Below are 20,644 nucleotides of genomic sequence, written 5' to 3'. Positions count from 1 at the left end.
CTGGGATGGACTCCTGCCTGAAACCCAGAGCTTGGAAAAGTTACTTTTTTGAACTACAACTCCCATCAGCCCCAGCCAGAATGTCCACTGGATTGGGCTGATGGGAGTTGTAGTTCAAAAAAGTAACTTTTCCAAGCTCTGCGAAACCCTGGAGAGCAGCTTCCAGTCAGTGTTGACAGTACTGAGCCAAATGGACTGGTGGTGTGGCTCAAGATGAGGCAGTTTCCTGTGTTCCTGTGACACACACATACTGTACATGCAACACCCATCGTCCTGCTGTAGTCATTTTGCTAGTCATTTCGCTGGTCTGTTAGGTAGCTGCTCAAAGAAGAAAACAGATCTCTCCCCCCTCCCCAGCCCCAGTGTATGAGGTCTCATTGCTATAACATACTGACGCATAATGGCTCTGAAATACAATGAAGCAATCACTGTCACGGCCCTTTATGACCACTTGATGAGCTGAAGGGGCAGCGTTGCAAAAGACAGTCAGTACTGTGAATGTGGGAATCCTTTGTGAGCCACAGAAATACTCCAAAAGGGTTTCCCTGGTGACTTCCCTTTCTTTTCTTTCCCTTCCTCTGGTTACAAGGCTTTCCAAAAGAATAAGCAACTCCAGAGCGCAAATTAACTCTATTGCTCTTGTCAGTAGCTCTCACAGGAGCAACAGCTGCAGTCAATATCTTTGGGCAATATAGCAAGCAATATTGTTACATGGGTTTGGCGTCATCAGTGTCAGATAAGCCCATTTCATTTGATAGTCACAGAAGATGTGATGATGCAATATCATCAGGTGTTTAGTTAGGCCCAAAAGCACTTTGATAAAAAATTATTCTCAGTAAAAAAAAAAATCAGTCACATAGTGCTTCAGAGTGTTCATCGCAGTTCACATATATTTTCTCAGTGATCCTTACAGCAACCCTGTGATGTAAGCCATATTATATCTCCATATTACCCAGAGGGGGGAGAGAGATTTGCATAGGTCATCTTAGTGAGTGCATGACACCAGTAGCATTTGACCTGGGAACTTACTAATTCACAGTTTAGTCTTTTAACCATGATGTTACTCCTTGTTGGTATCGAGAATGCCTTTAATTGATTCCTCTACCTACCATACAATGGGTCACCCACCAAGATGAATACAGCCCACAAGCTATATATGGAAGCCACAAGGAGCTCTAAACAGCCCTAGCAGTGGAGGAGCACCTTGGACAGCTCCTTGAACGTGTGGACTAAAACCCGGAGTGGATTCACTGGCCCCCTGACATCAGAGCAACCAGCCTCCACTGGCCCCTGGGTTTGCTGCCTAACTGAGACTACAAAACCAGGAAGACTTTAGGAAGCTGCCATATATTGAGTCAAAGCAATGGTCCATCTAGATAAGTACTGCCTATGCTGACTGGCAGGGGATTTCTAGGGTTTCAGAGGTCTATCCTAGCCCTACTGGGAGATGCTGGGATTTGAACCTGGTCCCTTAGCATGCCAAGCATGTGCTCTTCTACTGAGCTACAGTCCCTTCCTTGAGGGTTGCCAGCCACATGCCATAAACATGTGGCTGGTGGGCTGTGTTTGCTTTGGTGGATCATGTTGCATTAGTCCGTAAGTTAGCTCCAAGCATCAGTCTACCTGCTGCCTCTGCCACTCTCAAATGTCAGGATGTTCTTATAAGATGTGAAGTTGGCGATTAAGGTGATCCTTGAAATGAGAGGATAATGAGTGGCTTGCAGTAGCCCCTGCAAGCAAGTAACAGGAGAGCAACGGAAAGGCTTTTACATCTTTGTGAGCCAGAAGAAGTCAAGCATAGCCAATGGACCTGCTGAGCATAAGCTCAGGAAGCCTTGTGGAGCCAATAAGTTTATGGCCTGGTAGCATTCCTGATGAGGTGCTCCCAATGAGAGCTGTTTGTGGGACTGTTGTGATATGCTTTGGATATGCAGACTTTAAAAAAGGATCACCACAGTAAAACAAATAATAATTGTGGACACCCTGCTTATAGAGGTGCGGGTTCTTATAAATGGCACCTCCATGAGAGTGCTGCCAAGCCACAAGTCCAGCCGTGGCCCCACATACGCCCAAGGTGTTTATGTGGGGTACACTGTTAGTCTGATCCAGGCCTGAATGTGGCTTTGCATATGATTTTTATACAGCATGAATGCTTCAGTACACATACATATGTATCATCACTTGATGTCTGCATTTTCAGGTTGTGATTTGCCAGGCAAATTCTATGCATACTTACAAAGAAGTAAGACACACTGAGTTCAATATGGCTTACTGTCAGGTAAACTTGCATGGTATTGCATAGTGCATGTATAAGTGTAGCCATCATAGATCAAACATGTATAATCTCTGACACAATGGAGTCAGTTCACACATTCTGCTGTGACTCAAAAAGTGATGATGAGGATATGCATGTGTGAACCAACCCTCAGAGCCTTAATTTTCTATATGAATGGTGTCAAAGGCTCTGTTTTCAGAGGCATGTTATCAAAAATCATGTTTATCAGAATTGTTTTTATCAAAATATTTTTACTCATCTACCCTCACGGTAGCTAACAATTAATCAACTAATTATTTTTTAAAATAGTTTTGGAAGGTGGAATTAGCAAAAAAATGAGACAAGTCAGCAGGAGGAGCAGCAAAAACCAAAGAGGACCACATAAGAGGATCAAAACCAATAATCAGTTTCCACCCAGGTCTAAAGCATATTTAGATACTTAATACCTTCACTTGAAAGATAAGGAAGAAGTCAAATGGATACTCCCTAGACAGAGAATTCCACCAAGTTGGGTGCCATCACTAGGAAAGCTCTGTCCCATGAAGTAACCCACTGTATCTCAGCCAGTGGTTGAACAGTTTGAAGATCTAAGTATGCACATGGGTTTTTAAGTGAAGGGATAATCTTTAGTATATCTAGGTTCGAAGCTCTTTAGGGCAACGATGGGAAACCTGTGGCCTACTGTTGGACTACAACTCTTATCATCTCTGATCATTGGCTGTGCTAGCTGGGCTGATGAAAGATAGAAGCCAACAAGAGCTTGAGGGCCATAACTTCCCCCTCCCTAGTTTAGGCCTTTGAAGGTCAATGCCAGTATTTTGAACTGGGCTCTGAAACAGACTAGCAGCCAATGACAATGGTATCATTGAGGAGTCTGTAGTGTTAAAAGGGAGAGAGAGGCACACACCACCATGATCTGAAGCAGGAAGTGGAGAGTGACGTCCAATCTGGAAAACCCTCCATTATTAGGTTATTTCTGCAATATAGGCGCTGTGAAGGACTTGGACTCTCTGATTGTTCCACATCTCGATGTCTTTATAACCAAAACCACACTTAAAGTTGGGTCCCCCTCTCCACTTCAAACTTCTTCTGAGGAGTTTTTTGCTATTGTAAAGTTGACTTGTCAACTGTAGATCAAGTCTTTGGAGAGGTCCTGCCAATCTTCTTGAATGTGTTTTGATCACTCCATACTGCAGTATGACTCAAACAACATGACCCTGTTATCTTTTCGGCGCCAGGTCAAGACTTTCCTCTTCTCCCAGGCATTTTAGCATGTGTTTTTAAATTGCTTTTTAAAAATGTGTTTTTAAATTTGTATATTTGTTTTTAATGTTTTTAATCGTTGTAAACCGCCCAGAGAGCTTCAGCTATGGGGCGGTATACAAATGCAATCAATCAATCTATCTATCTATCTAGGGAGCATACACACACCACCCATTTAAAGCATGACTTTCCCCAAAGAATCCTGGAACCTGTAGTTTATTCCCTCACAGACCTACAATTCCAAGCACCCTTACCAAACTACAGTTCCAAGGATTCTTTGGGGAGAATAATGTACATTAAATACATGGTGTGTATGCAGGATTGCAACCTCAGTCAGACCCTGAGCTGCTGAACCAGATGAAGCATCTGAACACTCTTCACAGGCAAATACACCTTTTCAACATAAATTGATATGTGGTGTTGCCCACACAGACATAAAAACCAGAGGCTATGATGTGCTATATGCATTACTGAAGCTCTTCTCTTTGTAATTACTCAGTGATGAAGGAAATATACTCAGTAACTTCTCAGGGGCATATTAATCTAAGCTTAGTTCATATGTGCCACGGTGGAGCCTTGACACTGCAGTAGATACCAGGACTGAGCCCTGGTTAGACAAACTACAAATGATTAAGCCCAGGGCCAGCGACAGAGGGTGACCAGGTTGGGCCCTGGCTCAGGACTTCTGCAGCCCAGAAGTGGCCCTGAAGAGGCCCTCCTTAGGGTAGGAGGGTAGTGCTCCTGTTCTATGATCCGTGGATGCTGCCACGGATTGCGGACAGAGAGCTCCCAGGCATCCCCCCGATACAGTCAGTGCAGACTTCAATAAGCCCCCACACATGCCCCACCTACCTCTCCCATCCCTGTAAATGACGTACATGTGGTGCATGCCTGCCTGCTAATAATTCCACCTGTGCATCCCACCTACCTCTCCTTTCCCTGTGAACGGCGTGTGCATTGTGAGCACATGCCTGCCATCATCCAAGATGATGACGGGGGCTTCCCTAAGGGACTGACATTCCCACCACCATCTTGGTTGATGGCAGGCATGTGCGCGCAATGCACACGTCATTCACAGGGAAAGGAGAGGAAGGTGGGATGCACGGGTGGCATTATTATTAGCCCCATGCAGTCTGCACAGGTGGATTGGGCTAGGGCGCCATGGGCCCAGGGCAGGCTGGTGCCCAAGGGCCCAGTCATGCCTGGCACTGGCCCTGATTAAGCCTAGCTTGAATCCTAAGGCTATAGTCTTCTACGCATGTACCTGGAAGTAACTTTCACCAAACTCAATGGGGCTTACTTCTGGGTAGACATGTAGAGGATTGCACTGTTAGTTAACATAAGAAAATTCACAGAAGGAAAGTGTCCTGTCCCTTCTCTTCACCTGCAAAAGGAGCCTTTCTGTACAATGTGGGATGGGGTGTGTGGGTTGCTGGGGAGAGTAAGGTATGGCAAACTTTACTTCTGTAAACTTCCTTAAATTAAATTAAATTAAATTAAATTAAGATCCAGGCCTGTTTGGGGTCATTCCTCTCCCCACAGCACAAGCAGCTTCCTGCACCACATAGCACATTCTTGGAGGAGCCCCTGACCCTCCAGAAAGGGGATGGAAGGGGTTGAAAGAGGAGAGAAAGGGAAGCTTTCCTTTCATGAATTTTCTTAAGCTTACATCTTACGATCAAAACCCCTGAATTGGTGGTATATAAATACTTTTATAAATACATATTGATACAAATGTGGAGGTGTTATCCATTCAGTCTTCTGCTTAAAATAAAAAGCATGCCTCCAAGATATTTGAGGTGAAAGTGCATCAGGAAGATATCCGGGGTCTCTTAGATGCCATTGGGATAGTGGAAACTGGTGGCTCTAATGTCAGTAGGGCAGTGAATCCACTTTGGGTTTTAGCCTGAACTTTCAAGGAGCTGTCTAAGGTGCTGAAACCTATTCCCAAAATATGGCCACCAGTGCGCCGGGGCACACTGTTGCGCCGCAAGAGGTGGCTAGGTGTGCCGCAAATATTATGAAAGTATATTATTATTAAGTTATTTTTATTCATAGTCTGAAATATATTAATATATTTTTAATTTTGTACACAAAGTGCACAAGAAAATTTTTATATGTTTTACAGTGCGCCACGAACCAAAAAAGTTTGAGAACCACTGCTCTACTGCATAAAGATTAATGCTGGAAGTCAATACAGACCCCAGATGATGTACTGGTATATCCCTGTATTATAAGCAATAGTAATACAATATCACATTTTCAAAATCCAAGTCAATAAATCTAATTTTGACCCTAATATATGATCAACAAAAGGCAGGGTTGCAAATGTGAGGGGTATTAAATTTGGCCGGTCCTCAGTCTTAACTGGCAAGCTCCTTGATCTCTCATTGGAGTTTGTCTTTGAGAAGATGGGCTGTTATCTCAACTTTGTTGCCGTTCTATTGTCCCCTCTGTCTGATTGTGGCTGTTCCATCAACCATCCAAAGCGTTATTCAGGGCTGAAATCAACAGTGAATCAAAGGACACAAAGAAGTCAGCACCACAGTAAGTGAAGCTGGCGAGCACATGGACAGATCAAAAGCCGCCCAGCTAGCTAGTGCAGACTGAGCTGCCTTGCAAGAGCTATGCCTCATATATTTTCCTGTGATGCAGCCAGATGAAAAGATGAAATTAACATCAGTAACATGAACTCGTACTCATTCCCATTGCAACTTTTGAACTTAATATGTTTAGAGTTTTGATTCTATGGTTCTATTCAAACAAATTTCCTCAGGCGTTTACTATCACTCCCTCCAGGAACATCAGCAGCCATCTTACGTGCTGAGACTGGCCTTCCTCCCCTGGGAGCGCATATTCATCTTGCCCTTTTGAAGTTCTCAAAACTAGCTGGAAGGTCGCCGGGCAAGGAACTATTGAATTTGTGCCTAAACCACCCCTTCTCCTCTAATCTTTGGGGTCCTAAATTAGAAGAACTATTATCTAGTTATCATATAACTCCTCAGGTTTTTATATCATTACCACCTAATCAAAAATTACGTGAGATTGTTTTCCGCCACTCTGAGTATTTGGATAACTTAACACTAACTAACTCTAGAGTGGCCCCATGGTATGGGAAGTTTAAGACCGGTCATTATCTCTCCCCATACCTCATGTATCCTTTTCCCAAAAGCCTCAGGCACGCGTTCACTGCACTACGCTTCTTCTCCCTCCCTAATGCAGACAGAGAGGGATGAATCCTCGGAATTCCAAAAGATCAAAGACGATGTCCCTGTGGATATAATAAGGAGGAGGACATTCCTCATATACTGCTTCATTGCACAATTTATCAGGACCCCAGAACTAAGTTCCTCAAGAAGCTTTTAGATGAATCTGAATCTCTTGCAGAAGCGGGGAAAGTAATTTCCTTAATGTCTGATTCAAATTCGGACGTGACACATAAGGTATCCCTGTTTGTGTTAGCAGCTTTGAAACTACGAGCTAATTTTATTCTGAATCTTAATAACAGCTGCCGTTCAAGTCTGTCTTAGTTTTAAATTTTAGACGCTGTACAATCAGCATAGATTCTCATTGTCTTATGATGTTTTAAATTTTCCTTTATAGAATTTATTTTAAACTCAATTATAAATTTTAACATGGTAAGTTTGTTGTACATGATATATTAATTAATTTTGTGTTGGTCTTTGGCCCTGCAATTTAAATAAACTATGAGTTAACTATGATTCTATGGTCCAGCATGCAGTAGAAAAAGAAACAAGTGCTTGTCCTAACTGAATTCTACATGCATCCCCGTTTTCCCTTAATATACAAATGTATATCGTCTGTAAGCCTTTTATTATTATTATTAGGCTCTTCAAACCACAATTAAAAACAGGGCAAATAAGAGTTGTGGAGTAGGAAGTAAAGGCCATATGCTGGGCTTTTTTTACAGCTGTGGTATTTATTCTAAGGCAAAAATGCAAAAATGGTAGCCACATTGCTGGATCTAGCTCACAAATTACATTTATCTGGGCCCCAAACTATTTTAGAAAGAAAGAAAAGTATTTTCCAATAATAATATTTTAGTTAATATAATATTTTTGTTAATATAATATTTTTGTACCAAGAATGTAATACACTTCCAGTATTCATGTTATCTGTAAAAATAAACAGTGCCCCACAAGTATATAGGAGTTGGCCAGTACTGTCTGAAGAGATATTCCTTATTTTGGAACATCTGACCAAACTTTAGAATGGAAATATGTACAAAGGAGAAAGAACCTGGCTTAAAGTTGTAATTACTTTCATTTGTGGCATCAGTACAGCTTGTCAGGATCCCACCTGTGGTCACCGCCGTGGCACAGTCCCACCTCAGGGTCCTGGTTTCTTAACCTTTCTCTTACCAGCTCTAGCAAAGATCTCTCAAGATCCCACTGCTGGGCAGCACCACCAGCCACTCCCTGTAAACAATATTGCCTTGAGACTGTGCCTTTGTCTCCTCCTGGCTTATTGCTACTGTAGTGAAAGCAGGGAGCTCTTCCCTGTCTGCTCTCACTGTCCTAGGAGTCAATCCCCAGCCTTGGGCAATTGATCCCAGCAAACCCTGGTTTGCCAAGGTTGTGCATGTCAACACCAACCCTGCAAGGTAGTACTGCCACCACCCTTCAACTGGTTAGCTACTCTGGGACGAAGGGAACCCCAGAGCCCACTTAAACACCTGAGCCTCTCAGGACCAGAGTCTAGATACACTCCTGGCCCCTTCTGAAGTCTTAGGTAAAAACGTTTCTCTGTTACACAGTAGTTGTGGTCAAATGGCAAGGACTGAATTTAGGAAGTGACCCCTCTCTCTGGAATAAACACACGTTGGTTTAAAGTAATTAAAGTTTATTAAAAAGAAAATAAGAAAGCATAAAAAGTTTACAAAAAGCAAAAAGGTACACACAAATAATTTGTAGCAGCAAATTGAATCCTAAAACCATACACCCAAACGGGTAAGGTATTTAGTAGAAAAGATAAAGGAAAGTTTCTTGGCACAAATCAAAATAACAAAGCTGTTTGCCTAGCTATACGTACAAGAGCATAGGATCTCTCAATCGATAGCCTTCTTCCCCTCAGGGAGTTGCAAGTCAAGATGTAAATGGAGCCACAACAGAACATCACCATAGGCAAGGTAGTGCTCCGAAGTGGGACACAACCCTAGAGTTCTGAGCCTCCTCTTATGGAGGAAAATTCCCTCCCAGCCGGAGACAATTAACCAATTAAAATTTTCATCAAGGGGATGAAAAAATGATGTTCCCACAGCACCTGGCGCCTCCTCTTGGTTTCCCATAACAAAGCAAAGAGTTTTACGGCCTTGACGGAACCAGGCCCCTTCCACTGATAAGAAGGTGCAAAATTACTGTAAGCTAGTACAGCTGTGTTGTAAAAATCACCAAGTCACAGTGATGAAAAAACATCAAAGATTTAACTGCTTGCTAGCAAGCTAACAGGGAAGATGTCAAGGGGAAGAATTCCCCATAAGGCTTTGGGAGTTAGCCATTTTAACTGCAGGCCAGGGTAAGGCTGGCAAGCTGGCATGACAGCTACGTTGTGTCTGGGTGCATTTACAGGCCTCAAGCCTCCTGTATCTTTGTGCCTATAAAGATTACAGCCCTGGGTTGCTCTGGATACCTGATGATGCTACACTATCTCTTCACTGCTGCCACCATTGATACTGTTACCCAACCTTGGTATATGCCCTGCCCACCCTTCTGATCTGTGAAAGCCCAGCCAAGGATCAGGTGTTTTGGTAAACCAAGAACTATTTATTTATATACACAGGGAATAACAAGATTACTTAAAGATATAGTCAACAAGCGTGTGGTTTCAAAAGATGCGTTACTCTTTATGTTTCTTAGTCATCAATATCCTGCCTCACTACCCACCTAATCCAATCCACCCAACAACCCTCTCCAAAACCAACCAAAAACCAACTGACCCCCTCTCAACTGTCATTCTCTCATTTATACCTTCAGACACTCAAATGCTCAGCCAATCATCATACAACATTCTTCAACATTCCAACCGATATACTCCCCCCTCACACTCAGTCTACTTACCACATATACTCTACCCACACTTACCATATTTACAGTATTATATATATACAGGGACATCACACAGCTCAAATGTTCTGATGGAAGATCCTACTGATAAGGAAAGCATTTATCAACATCACTTTGTGATTTATTTTTAAGTCCTCATGAAAATTCATCAGCATTTTAGTGTGAATTTCTCCTAATATATACGTATGTATGCAATGTTGCCTAATATACACATTTTTGCAAGACAATTTTCTCTATGTTCTTTCCACTAATATATGCATTTGTATGCACACTTTACCTGAGTATATTCATTTTTGTATACATTATTTGGCTAGAGAACTGCACAGCAAAATTCAGGGAGCTGAATTTTGAAGGATGTCCATTTCAGTTCACTTATTCTTTTGGAAAGTGCAAATCTGAATATGAATCAAATTTCTCCACCACCCCTACACATCACTACATTCCTTCTTTGGGTTCACCAGGATCCAAAGAACTCCAGCTTGGGCAGACCAAGTGGATTTTTGATCCTTTTTCTTTTGAACACCAGGGTCCCATGCATACCACACTGCAAACTTTGTTTTGAAACTCTCCTCCCTTTCAAAAAAAGCTTACTGTGTAGAATTCCAAGTCCAAAGCTACCATGGTTGTACACAACTGGCATGGTGCTTTGGATCCAGGAATATATATTTGTCAGTCTGGAACATGTACTAATATTATGCAGTCTGTTGATCTTTAACTTGTACTGTTGATTTCTGTTGTTGCATTGTTTTTATGTTTATTTGTTTGTTTGAAAAGACCTATGAATGGAATATATCTTTTTTTAAAAAAAAAACTGTTTCTTCACAGAAGCAAAGGGATTTAATGTATGGTCTGAAGATATAAGTGAAAACCCTGGGGTGGAAGTGACAGCCATGGTGAGTCGAAATGAACTTACTTGCCAGCTTACAAATATATGTTTTCTTAAGTGCTCTATGGCAATCAGTATTAAGTAAAGGGTGATTTTTGTTTTGTAGCTTCTACCATATTATAAACTGGATTTTGAACAGTCTAGTATTAGTAGGCCATTTGTGAAATATTTTAGTACCTTTTCACTGGTGGCACCAGTGTTATGGAATACACTCCATCTCTATGAGGCCCCATCTGTTGTGGCATTCTGCCGGCTTGTGAAGTTGCATCTGTTTACACAGGTATTCCCTTGATCTCTCAACCTGTGTTCTTTAATTGCATTTTTTAATTATGGATGTTTATATTTTAATGTTTTAATAGGGTGTAATTGTGTACTTCAATTATGCATTTTAATTCTGGGAGGAAGGGTGGGATATAAATTAAATAAATAAATAAATGTTTGTATTTTAATGCTTCTGTAACTGGTTTTTATACTTGTAAACAGCTTAGAAGCCTGTTTTGGCAGTTAAGTGGTATATAAATTAATAAATAATACCAGGTTGACACAATCCCCTCCACCACCTTTAATCTGTAAAATGTATGGATTGTATGAGAATGCAATAGAAATGGGAGGATCTAAAATCAGAAAATGTTACTGCTTCACTGCAAAAACAACATGTTTTGCACTGGGATTTTTCTTCCCATTTCCTTCCAATTCTAAGGGCACTGTGAAGGGATGGAACAAAATTCAATTGAAACAGGGCTCCAATTTTGCCACACAGCCAGTGGGAAGGCTAGATCAAGGTAGAAGAAAGAACATCTGCATCCACTTACGCCAAGGGAAAGCTGTTAAAGAGACAGACATGGTCTTTCTGGGGTGAGACCTGGCAATCCAAGTTATAGTGGGTAGCAACAGCTGTAAATCCAGTATGGCACAAAGGTCAATGCAATCAAGACTGTCCATAAAAAACAGCTGTGATACACTACCTAATGTACTTCATAAAATCTCTATTACTATTAATGTGCACTTTTCACCCACACTTTTTTTACAAAAGAAATTCTACTTCTACTTATATAGGATTGATTGAACAGTGTAGATTAATAGTAACAAAGAGTTTGTACATTATTACTTTTGGTGTCCTACAGATGTTTTCTATGGACTGCCTTCAAGTCGATCTCGACTTACACCTACCCTATGAATAGGGTTTTCATGGTAAGCTGTATTCAGAGGGGTTTACCATTGCCTCGCTCTGAGGCTAGTCCTCCCCAGCTGGCTAGGGCCTGCTCAGCTTGCCACAGCTGCACAAGCCAGCCCCTTCCTTGTCCACAACTGCCAGCTGGGGGGCAACTGGGCTCCTTGGGACTATGCAGCTTGCCCATGGCTGCACAGGTGGCAGGGCATGTAACCCCTGAGCCACTCACTGTGGGGTGATATTTAGGTGTCCCTTGACACCCAGGAGACACGAGCAGGGGTTTGAGCTCACAGACTCTGGACTCCCAGCCTGGCTCTCCTCCCCACTGTGCTATACCAGCTGTTAGATGTTTTCTATACTGTGGCCCCAGTACAGGCATTCTGTATGTCTGCAGACATTTGGCTGGTTCTGTCATATCAATGTGTGCATTGTCTTTCTTCAACAGCCTATTTTGTGGCAGTGGTGGTTATGGTGATGATAGTGAAGTCACTGGCACTGATTGGCTTAGTTGCCTGCCTGTCACAGAGGGTCTGTGAATTTGTAAGGGGCATTGGTTGAATTGCTTGTATTCTAAGGGTATACACCTGCCATTAGCTAAGCTTCTCTGATCTTAGAGAGGGACAGGGCAAGCAAAGTTTAGCCTTCATGAACTCTGGGTTCCCAGATGTTGTTGGATTACAACTTCCATCACCTCCAACCATTGCCCATGTTGGCTGGGGATGATGGGAGTTGTAGTCCAACAGCATCAGGTGACTCACAGTTGGGGAAGGCTGATCTAAGCAAGGGGTAGACTCAGCAAGGTCCCTGAGAAAACAGAAGGCCAAGAGATGCAAGGGAGCTAGGAAAGGAGGGCTGGAACTGGAGGGGGACGAAAGAAGGAAAAAGCCCTCTTCAAGCATTCACTCTATGTGTTCTCAGAATGGAGGGAGGAGGCCAGACATGCTAGTCCCGTCCCAAACATGCCTGTCCCTACTGGCTCCTGAAGCAGAAATCTTGGAGTGTTCAGTCAAACACACATAGAATCCTCCATGTGAGTTCTCATTTGCACACAGGATTCTAAGTACGTGAAGCCAAAGTCAAAAACATTCTCCCTTCAATTATTCCTATGCCACATACGAAAGTGGGGACAGGGATGATAGTGGCAGGGCTAGCACACACAGTGCCCTCCTCCTCCCTTCATGCAGAGGGAGCACCTGAACAGGGATAAGGTTAGAAGGAAAACTGGAGGAGAGAGTTGGCAGCAGGTAGATGTAGCAGCTCATAAGCATCTTTTTATTTACTCTTGTGTGTTGCTGGGATTTATGTTTTTGTGATATTTTAAATTGTTTTGCCTTATTTTTTATAAACCACTTTGAGGACACGTATTGATAAGTAGTTTATATGAATATTGCAAATACGTAATTTATAAGTTACAATACAGAGAGGTCACAAAGAGATCCACCTTCCCCATCCTACCCCACAACCCCCCCAAAAGGATGTCAGCGAGCCATTTGGCATTATAATAAGAACACGAACAACATTGCCTTGATACACAAAGCTGCTTCTGATGTTCTACAGAAGCACCAGAAAATGTTAGTTTCCCCATGCTTCCAAGGGCCATCCAAATTATTTATTTATTTTATTTATTATTTGATTTATATTCCACCCTTCCTCCCAGCAGGAGCCCAGGTATTACTTGCCCTCTGGGTATATTGGCCATGGGTTCAGATTGTGTTGTTGAATAAACCAGATGTTATGAGGTAGGAGGTCATAAATATTTTTTGGTCAGTTGACCCCATGCCCTCACCGATCAGGTTTGTCTTTGGATCTGCCAAACCTGCTAGGTTCCACTTCTGGTGCTTACTCTACCCATAGAGCAGGAGTTTTTAAAATCACAAGTTGCAAGCTCTTCCTCCAAAGCAAAGGGGAGAAGTTATGCCTTCTGACACTAACTGCCTTGGGAGAACATATATCCTTTCTCCTTCTAAGCACGGCCCAGAAGCATTGGTAGAGAAAACAAGATTGCTCTCTTGCCACTCCTAGGGATGGAAGGATCTATAATTTTTGGTTCTCTTTGCTCATTGTTCCAATATTAAGTTCAGTTTTCCATATTTCTTCAGCAATTTGCTTTTTTAAAAATAATCCTCATGAACATTCTCTAGCATTTTAGTGCGGATTTTCTCTAATAAACACATTTTGTAGGCACTTTTGACTCATCGTACAATGCATTTTTGCATGTTGTTTTCACTCATGTATTTTTACGCACACTTTATCCTAATATGCATTTTTGTAAACTTTGGTGAGGGAATTGCATTGCAAAATTTGAGTAAGTGTGAATTTCAACGGATGGCTGTGTTTCAGTTCTCATATGTTTTGGAAATTGCGAATTTGATAGATTCGGCTTGAAATGTGAACTAAATTGAAATTCTCACCCATTCCTACTCCTGCCCCATCTGAAGCAGTACTTGCATAGACACACATTTGCACAATGCAAATTGCTGTCAATTCTCAGACTGCTGATTGGTACCTGAGATATTTAAACTGCCCCACTTTTCTCTAAAGAGAAATAACATGGGAAGGTTGCCAGTTATATGGTTTATGCATCACCTGTGAATATCAGTGATAGTAAGATGTCCTTCAAGGGCAGAACGTGGTCTCTCTCAAATGTGCTGACATTTTCCAGTTAGGTTTTGGGGAGGAAGTTTTTCAAAGCCACTCATGAATTGCTGGAAACAATTTCAATTGCACCTCCCATATTATAAAAAGAAAACAAAAAAAGGGAAACTTAAGCACATTCCCATGCTCAGATTTTGTTGGGGATTTTGCTGAAAGGATGTTTGTTTGTTTTCTAAAAGTGTCACTTTTTAATAAAGGAGCCTTTATTGAATAAGGAGATTTAATTACACTGGCAACACTCTCCAATGGGAAAGCTGACTCAGTGTTATTCCAGATGCAACAAGAGCAAAATCAGCAAAACATAATTGCCGAGAAAACAAACAGAACAGTGTAGCAACTTCAGAGGCATGCTAGTAAACCATATCCTAATTTTTTAATTTGCATACCAATAGTTCAAATCAGAGCAACATTTCATTTACTGTATGTACCACAGATTAATTAATTGTGTGGACTACATATTGCAGAGGTTAGGCAACACTGTCTAACAGATAATGTCTACTTAGCATGTCACTGTCTTCATTGTTTGGCTTATTAAACAATTAACTGACTATTTTTATGGAGAAATGTCAATGTCCTCAGCATGGATGCATCTGAAATCCTTGATACAGATATAGTTTTGTTAGATTCTACTAATGGTGATGAAAATATATTTTTTCTCCCTGAGGCACAGACCCTGCTTTATGCCCTAACACTCTGCTCTCCTGCTACTGCAGTGTTTAGAGAGGGTCCCACCGTTAGGCAGAATGAAGCAACTGCCAAAGGCAACAGATCCTGGGGGCAGCAACCCCCTGGCTGTTCCTCCTAAGGCCCCCTGGCCATTCCCCTTTGTTGGTGGACAGAGCTATGCATGCTACACAGTATATCCTTATCTCCAGGAGCTGCTTGCTGAGGTTTGGCGGATGGGCTGAGTCTCAGCAGTAGCATCCTCCTGGCTGCAGCATCACTGCTACTTACCAGGAGGGGAACAGGCAAGGCAGCAAGCTCAGGGCTGCACAGCACACTGGCAGAGCCAATCCAACTCTTCTCTTTGTATGCCTGCACAGCCCCAACCTCACTGCTGCCTCGCCAGTGACGCTGCTGCTAGGAGGCTATTGCTGTAGCTCCACCCCACCAAGCAGGCAGCTCCTGTTTGTTCCACATAACTAGCCTGTTGCCTCAAGGGTTCTGAAGGACACTGACCATCACCAGGATTGCATTAAGATTTAGCTGCTAGTCTTGTCAGCTCCTGCATATGGAATGAAGAGGGGGCACCATCTTGTCCTATACCTCAAGCAGCAAAATGTCTTGGGCCAGCTCTGGCAGTCGTTGGCCAAATGTGCACATTGTTGCAGGACACAGAGTTTGTCTTGCAAAGCAAACAACATTCTTTCTAAGCAAAGACGTGATTTCTGCCTCATCTTCCTATATGAATGGGCTTTAAGCATACACAGCAAAACAAAGAAAATAGTCTTCCTGGAATCAGTTTTTATGGTTGAGGCTGAAATCACACATTTTAAAGCATTTGAATTTTCATTCTGGAATCTTCCCCTGCTTCAGCTAGCACACCTTACCACTATTCACAAGTTGTGCAAATCTCATTTTAGATATGACAATGCACCCTGTTGAGCTAGTGCACTAGAAAACACTCCCTACCTTGCCAAGAGAGCCAGTGTGGTGTACTGGTTGAGGTGTTGGACTACAATCTGGGAGGCCAGGGTTCAAATCCCCGCACAGCCATGAAGCTCACTGGGTGACCTTGGGCCAGTCACTGCCTCTCAGCCTCAGAGGAAGGCAATGGTAAACCCCCTCTGAATACCTCTTACCATGAAAATCATCGACTTGAAGGCAGTCCATTTCCATTTTCACCTTGCCAACCCCAATGCTGGCCTATATACTGCCCTGCAAGGAAACTCAAAGGCAATCCTTCACTATTTCTACTTCTGCTCTCCAGTGAAACAGACAAGGCTGGCTACAAGTGTTGTCCCTCTTACTGGAACGTGGAGGAAGGGGGATAGTTTTTGACGGAACATTTTCCCAACCTTAGCCAGTTTTTCTAGAGTGCAAAAAGGGGAGTGATAAAGGAAATGATGAAGCTGACAAGATTTTCCATCATTCTTTAGTACAGGAAGAAGAGGTTTAAAAATGTAGAATCATAGAATAGTAGAGTTGGAAGGGGCCTACAAGGCCATCAACTCCAACCCCCTGCTCAATGCAGGAATCCAAATCAAAGCATTCCTGATAGATGGCTGTCCAGCTGCCTCTTGAATGCCTTCAGTGTCGGACAGCCCACTACCTCTCTAGGTAATTGGTTCCATTGTGGTATGGCTCTAACTGTTAGGAGGTTTTTCCTGATGTCCTTTCAAAATCTGGCTTCCTGCAACTTGAGCCCATTATTCCATGTCGTGTACTCTGGGACGATCGAGAAGAGATCCTGGCTCTCCTCTGTGTGACAACCTTTCATGTACTTGAAGAGTGCTATCATATCTCCCCTCAGTCTTCTCCAGGCTAAACATGCCCAGTTCTTTCAGTCTCTCCTCATAGGGCTTGGTTTCCAGTCCCCTGATCATCCTTGTTGCCCTCCTCTGAACCTGTTCCAGTTTGTCTGCATCCTTCTTGAAGTGCAGAGACCAGAACTGGATGCAGTACTCAAGATGAGACCTAACCAGTGCTGAATAGAGGGGAAATAATACTTCACATGATTTGGAAACTATACTTCTATTAATGCACCCTAATATAGCATTTGCCTTTTTGCAGCCACATCACACTGTTGGCTCATACTTAGCTTGTGATCAACGATAATTCCAAGATCCTTCTCACATATCGTATGGCTAAGCCAAGTATCCCCCGTCTTATAACTGTGCATTTGGCTTCTTTTTCCTAAGTATAGATCTTTGTATTTATCCCTGTTGAATTTCATTCTGTTGTTTTCAGCCCAATGCTCCAGCCTGTCAAGGTCCCTTTGAATTTTGTTTCTGTCTTCCACAGTATTAGCTGTGCTCCCCAATTTTGTATAATCTGCAAATTTGATAAGCATGCTCTGTACCTCCTCATCCAAATCATTAATAAAAATGTTGAAGAGCCCAGGACCAAGCCCTGTGGTACCCCAATCGTTACTTTCTCCCAGTTTGAGAAGGAACCATTGATAAGCACTCTTTGAGTACGATTCTGGAGCCAACTGTGGATCCACCTGATAGTTGTTCCATCCAGCCCACATTTAGCTAGCTTGCTAATCAGAATATCATGGGGCACTTTGACAGAAGCTTTGCTGAAGTTGAGATATATTATGTCCACAGCATTCCCACAGTCTACAAGGAAGATCAAAAAACGAGGTAAGATTAGTTTGGAAGGATTTGTTCTTCATAAATCCATGTTGGCTCCTAGTAATCACTGCATTGTTTTCAAGGTGCTTACAGATTGACTGCTTTATCATCTGCTCCAGAGTTATTCCAGGGGTTGATGTTAGGCTGACTGGTCTGTAGTTCCCCGGTTCCTCCTTTTTGCCCTTTTTGAAGATAGGGACAACATTAGCTGTCCTTCAGTCATCTGGCACTTCACCAGTCCTCCATAATTTCCCAAAGATTATAGACAGCGGTTCTGAGAGTTCTTCAGCCAGTTCCTTCAATATTCTAGGATGCAGTTTATCAGGCCTTGCTGATTTGAACTTGTTTAAAGTGATTAGGTATTCCTTGACTGTTTGTCTATCAATCTCAAGGTCCAATCCTGCCCCTTCTACTTCATGTTTTCTGGGACGGTCATAGACCCTGTTTTGGGAGAAGACTGAGCCAAAGTAGGAATTGAGCACTTCTGCCTTTTCTTTGTCATCTGCTATCATTTTCCATCCTCATTGAGTAGCTGTGCCACCATTTCTTTTCTCTGTATTTTACTATGGACATACTTGAAGAAAGCTTTTTTGTTGCTTTTAGTATCCCTCGTTAGCCTCAGCTCATTCTTAGCTTTAGCCTTCCTGACACCATCCCTGCAATTCCATGATACCTGCCTATACTCTTCCTTTGTAGCCTGGCCTTCTTTCCACTTCCTGTATGTGTCCTTTTTTGTTTTCAGGTCAGCTCTAAGCTTTTTGTGAAGCCACATTGGCTTTTTCCGCTGTTTTCGCCCTTTTTTCCTTGTTGGAATTGCTTCCCATTGTGCTTTTAGAATTTCCTTTTTTAGAAACTCCCACCCATCTTGGACTCCTTTTCTCGTTAGAGTCGCTTGCCATGGAACTGTACTTACAATTGTTCTGAGTTTATTAAAATCAGTTTTCCTGAAGTCCAGGGTGCGCATGTGGCTCCTCTCAACTTTTGCTTCTGTTAAAATCAAGAATTCAGGTATGGTGTGGTCACTTTCCCCCAGAGTTCCCGTAACTGCCATTTCACCACCAATCATCTCTATTGGTTAGAATCATGTCCAGGATAGCTGATCCTCTGGTTGCTTCCTCCACTTTCTGTAGGAGAAAGTTATCTCCAACACGTCAGAAATTTCTTGGAGGGGCTGTGTTTGGCAGAATTTGTCTCCCATGATTCGATGAAAAAGACGAGTAGTGGTGGTCAATAATCAAAATGAAAAAGAAAAAGGGGGGTTCAAAACCCAAAATGACCAAATGGTGTAAAATGATTTATTTTATCTTCTTAAAAATGCCCAACGCGTTTGAGCTTTATTGCATATCAGCCTTCGTCAGGGGCTACAATACAAACATATACATTTATATGATTTACCTTTTGTTCATATATCATTTAAAACTTTTAATAAACAGTAAGAAAACACATGATTACAGAGAATTTTTTTTACTTACACTTTTCTTTCTAGTTGCTTACAGTGCTTTCTTTACCTTCCTTTCTTGTTTTTCCTTTCTTTGTGTTTTTTATTTGGAAGTTGTGAGCTTAGTAGCCCAAGAAGGTATGTTTTTATATGTAGAGTGGTGCTCAGCTGTATTGTGTATTCCATTATCACTTCAGGAACTAGACTTTCTTCCTCTTTTGTAATGAAACTATGTTTTAAGAGGATCCCTTAAAGGCAGTTCCTGAAGTGATAATGGAATACACAATACAGCTGAGCACCACTCTACATATAAAAACATACCTTCTTGGGCTACTAAGCTCACAACTTCCAAATAAAAAACACAAAGAAAGGAAAAACAAGAAAGGAAGGTAAAGAAAGCACTGTAAGCAACTAGAAAGAAAAGTGTAAGTAAAAAAAAATCTCTGTAATCATGTGTTTTCTTACTGTTTATTAAAAGTTTTAAATGATATATGAACAAAAGGTAAATCATATAAATGTATATGTTTGTATTGTAGCCCCTGACGAAGGCTGATATGCAATATAGCCGAAACGCGTTGGGCATTTTTAAGAAGATAAAATAAATCATTTTACACCATTTGGTCATTTTGGGTTTTGAACCCCCCTTTTTCTTTTTCATTTAGAATTTGTCTCCCAACAGATATCGGGATAATTGAAATCCCCCATTACTACTACATCATGCCTCCTCAAAACATTGGCAATTTGCTTTTCAAAAGTTACATTCTCGTCTTCTCCTTGATTGGGTGGTGGGTAGTAGACTCCAAGCACCATGTTCCTTTTATTACTGTAGAAAATACATTCCCAGATGTTTATGTAACTTTGTAGGTGGGAAAGGGATGGGCGAATGGCTAAAAATGCACTTCAAATAGAACACATCTTTCTCACAAGAAAACTGAAATGTGATTGAAAATTCCACTTTCTTGCATAACCATCAATAGATTGACAATCAGATACAAGCATATTTAAAACTGCCTTTCTGTCTTTTGCTATTGCTATGCATGTAAACAGCAGGAGAACAGCGAAATTCACATTTCCTAATTAAGTTCATGAGTACTATGAGCCCATACACATTTCTAGTATTTCTACTAGTCAGCATGTGATGATCCCAAGGGACCCATATGCCCCTAATAATATGGAGAAAACAAGACAATGCTGATAAATGATCACTGTCATTAAAAAAATGCTTTGAAGAAATTCACTAGTCTTATTCTGTATTCTAAACTTGTCTCAATCCACCTGAAGGCCATCTACCTGCAGAATTAAGCTTCCAGTCAGATATCTCAAGGTAGATGGAGAATCACACCCAGTTGCTGTGTATGCAGTTCCTCAGTCCAAATCAGCAGAGTGAATGGCACAGAAGGTTTTGTTGGTTGGTTTGCATGAGGCATTCATATAATATTTTTCAGGTGAACCTCACAAAGCAGTTTACATAACAATTTTAAAACAATAAGCATTCATAAAACAATAAAGAAAAGCTAAAGGGGCAACATCATCCTTTTCAAATGTGAGCCAGCTAGGCAGAGTGAGGCAGTCAC

The 20,644-nt window shown here is 41.8% G+C and overlaps 1 protein-coding gene across 6 annotated transcripts in view; it reads left to right on the top strand.

Moving 5' to 3' along the window:
* Positions 1–20,644, top strand: part of PALM2AKAP2 (PALM2 and AKAP2 fusion) — a 370,520-nt gene that overhangs the window by 210,950 nt on the left and 138,926 nt on the right. For 5 of the 6 annotated variants that reach the window (XM_061632546.1, XM_061632566.1, XM_061632594.1 and 2 more), the window contains one exon: positions 10,447–10,514. In XM_061632546.1, the coding sequence (XP_061488530.1) occupies positions 10,447–10,514 (68 nt within the window). The remainder of the gene's footprint in view (positions 1–10,446; positions 10,515–20,644) is intronic. The other variant, XM_061632556.1, reaches the window with a different exon arrangement.

Source organism: Rhineura floridana, chromosome 1 (assembly GCF_030035675.1).
Source record: "Rhineura floridana isolate rRhiFlo1 chromosome 1, rRhiFlo1.hap2, whole genome shotgun sequence".
Lineage (NCBI taxonomy): Eukaryota > Metazoa > Chordata > Lepidosauria > Squamata > Rhineuridae > Rhineura > Rhineura floridana.
This window is presented reverse-complemented; position numbering and strand designations above follow the sequence as displayed.